This window comes from Phoca vitulina, unplaced genomic scaffold, assembly GCF_004348235.1.
Source record: "Phoca vitulina isolate PV1807 unplaced genomic scaffold, GSC_HSeal_1.0 scaffold2022, whole genome shotgun sequence".
In the NCBI taxonomy this organism is placed as follows: Eukaryota; Metazoa; Chordata; class Mammalia; order Carnivora; family Phocidae; genus Phoca; species Phoca vitulina.
Window position 1 is genome coordinate 2,887 of NW_022591709.1, and position 2,671 is coordinate 5,557.

Consider the following 2,671-nt stretch of genomic DNA (forward strand, 5'->3'; position numbering starts at 1 on the left):
ATTTCATAAAAGAAGGTTCCAGTTATTTGGATCTTTGTACTTATTACATGACACCCATGTCATTAGACACACATACTCAAATGCCTACAAAAGAGGTATTAATGTAATAAATGACCCAAGTGATTCCATCTGTATGCTATAGTATATAAAAGAAAGTAAAGGTACCTCCTCAATTGGGTTAATCATGAAAGTCTTCATTTTATGAAGAGGTCAAGAAATTTTAAAATCATTATAAAATATGGGGTTGCTTTGTGAAGCATTTGGAAATGATGGATATTAGGGGATGAAATGAGTTTTTTAGTGAAAAATATTATTGGAAGCAGGAAATTGTCCACTTTGACTGAAATACATGAGCACTATAGAAGAAAACAGAAGCTTATGCCTATTAGACACTGGAGAACAGGATTTATAAATTTAAGAGACAGGATTTCTAAATCTAAGAGACAAATTAAGAATACCAATCTTGCTTGTGGGAGGGGAGTGTATTTGTTAATAAAGTTATTTGCAATACTTTCCCACACCCATTATATACCACAACATCCTACTTCTTTAAAGCTCCTTGCACTTTCAGCCCTTAGATGAATTAATGAAGACCTTCAGGTAAGTGCTGGTGAGTTTTGCTTCCCTTTTTAGGACATTTTAAAATATCCCAACATTTTTAAAGTTCTCTTTCAATGGCTTATTCTTGGCATTGGAGGTTTTCTAGAGCAGAGGGTTCTCTGAAGTCTTCAACACAAGGAATATGAAATCCAAAGATGAAGACTGTGTCATCATTAATAACTACTTTCCCCTATTCTCAGGAACACATAAAATCTGTCAAGAATTTTCCTAATCAGGGGCGCCTGGGTGGCTCAGTCGTTAAGCGTCTGCCTTCGGCTCAGGTCATGATCCCAGGGTCCTGGGATCGAGCCCCACATCGGGCTCCCAGCTCGGTGGGAGGCCTGCCTCTCCTTCTCCCACTCCCTCTCTCACTGTGTCTCTCTCTGTCAAATAAATAAAAATAAAATCTTTAAAAAAAAAGAAGAATTTTCCTAATCAACGCTTTAACAATTCTATGTTTACAAATATATGTATGTTAATTATAGCCGGGCTCTATAAATACTTAAAACCTGTGTGAAAAAAAGGATTTCCACTGAAGTAAAAGCTGTCCCCATGGTGAAACTAAGGATCACACTCAATCAACGGTACAAACCGTGGACATTAGTAGTATAAAATGTGTTTCTAAAGTATGCGCAATGGCTGAAAGGAAGACTCACCGGTATCAGAATCCATTACTTACGGTTTGGAGCCACATGATGTCGCTCTGTACCATAAAATCGATCTTAACAGAGGGGGGGAAAAAAAAAATCCCTTCTGTTCTTATAAAGAAGCTGCACCCACCATCCACATGCTGAGAAATGGAGGATACAGCGGCACTGGACTGAACAGTTAGAAGATTTTTCTTGATTTTGAAACAAGATCCCTTAATAAAAACAAAGCACTGCGGGCTGGAGATGAAGTTTTCCTGGGGAAGCAGCCAGGAATCCCGGCGTCTGCTGCTCTCACTTCTGTTCCTGGCAGCCTGGAAAGCAGGGAGCGGCCAGGTTCACTACTCAGTCCTGGAGGAGGCCAAACACGGCACCTTCGTGGGCCACATCGCCCAGGATTTGGGGCTGGAGCTGGCAGAGCTGGTGCCGCGCCTGTTCCGGGTGGCGTCCAAAGGCCACGGGGACCTTCTGGAGGTAAATCTGCAGAATGGCATTTTGTTTGTGAATTCTCGGATCGACCGGGAGGAGCTGTGCGGGCGGAGCGCGGAGTGCAGCATCCACCTGGAGGTGATCGTGGACAGGCCGCTGCAGGTTTTCCATGTGGAGGTAGAGGTGAAGGATATTAATGACAATCCTCCTATGTTCCCTGGAACACAGAAGAATCTATTTATGGCAGAATCCAGGCCTATTGACTCTCGGGTTCCACTAGAGGGCGCATCAGATGCAGATATCCGGGCCAACGCTATGCTGACCTACACACTGAGCCCCAATGAGTATTTCTCGCTGGAAAAACCGTCCGATCATGAGCGGGTGAAACGTCTTGGGCTACTGTTAAGGAAATCTTTAGACAGGGAAGAAGCTCCGGAGATTCTTTTAGTGCTCACTGCCACTGATGGCGGCAAACCTGAGCTGACTGGCACCGTTCAGTTACTCATCAAAGTGCTGGACGCCAATGACAACGCCCCAGCTTTCGACAGAACACTCTATGCCGTGAAATTACCAGAAAATGTTCCCAATGGAACGTCGGTAATGAAACTTAACGCCTCAGATTTAGATGAAGGCTCGAATGCGGACATTATTTATTCATTCTCAACTGATATTTTACCAAATGTGGAATCCAAGTTTCACATAGATCCACTTACTGGAGAAATTATGGTAAAGGGATATATCGATTTTGAAGAAAGCAAATCCTATGAAATTCTTGTGGAGGGTATTGATAAAGGACAACCCCCACTCTCTGGCCATTGTACAGTTATGGTGGAAGTTGAGGACACCAATGATAATGTCCCAGTAATGGAATTCAAGTCCTTGTCGCTCCCAATCAGAGAAGACGCTCCATTAGGCACGGTCATCGCCCTCATCAGCGTGTATGACCTCGACTCTGGTGCCAACGGGCAGGTGACCTGCACCCTGTCACCCCACGT

At 43.7% G+C, this 2,671-nt stretch overlaps 1 protein-coding gene across 1 annotated transcript; it reads left to right on the forward strand.

The window, feature by feature from the left end:
- Positions 1-1,029: 1,029 nt before the first annotated feature.
- LOC116629667 (protocadherin alpha-4-like) lies at positions 1,030-2,666 on the forward strand (the record flags this gene model as incomplete). The annotated part of the gene is made up of 1 exon (XM_032399899.1): positions 1,030-2,666. A coding segment is annotated over exon 1 (1,173 nt), but the record flags the coding sequence as incomplete, so codon positions are not given.
- Positions 2,667-2,671: the final 5 nt, after the last annotated feature.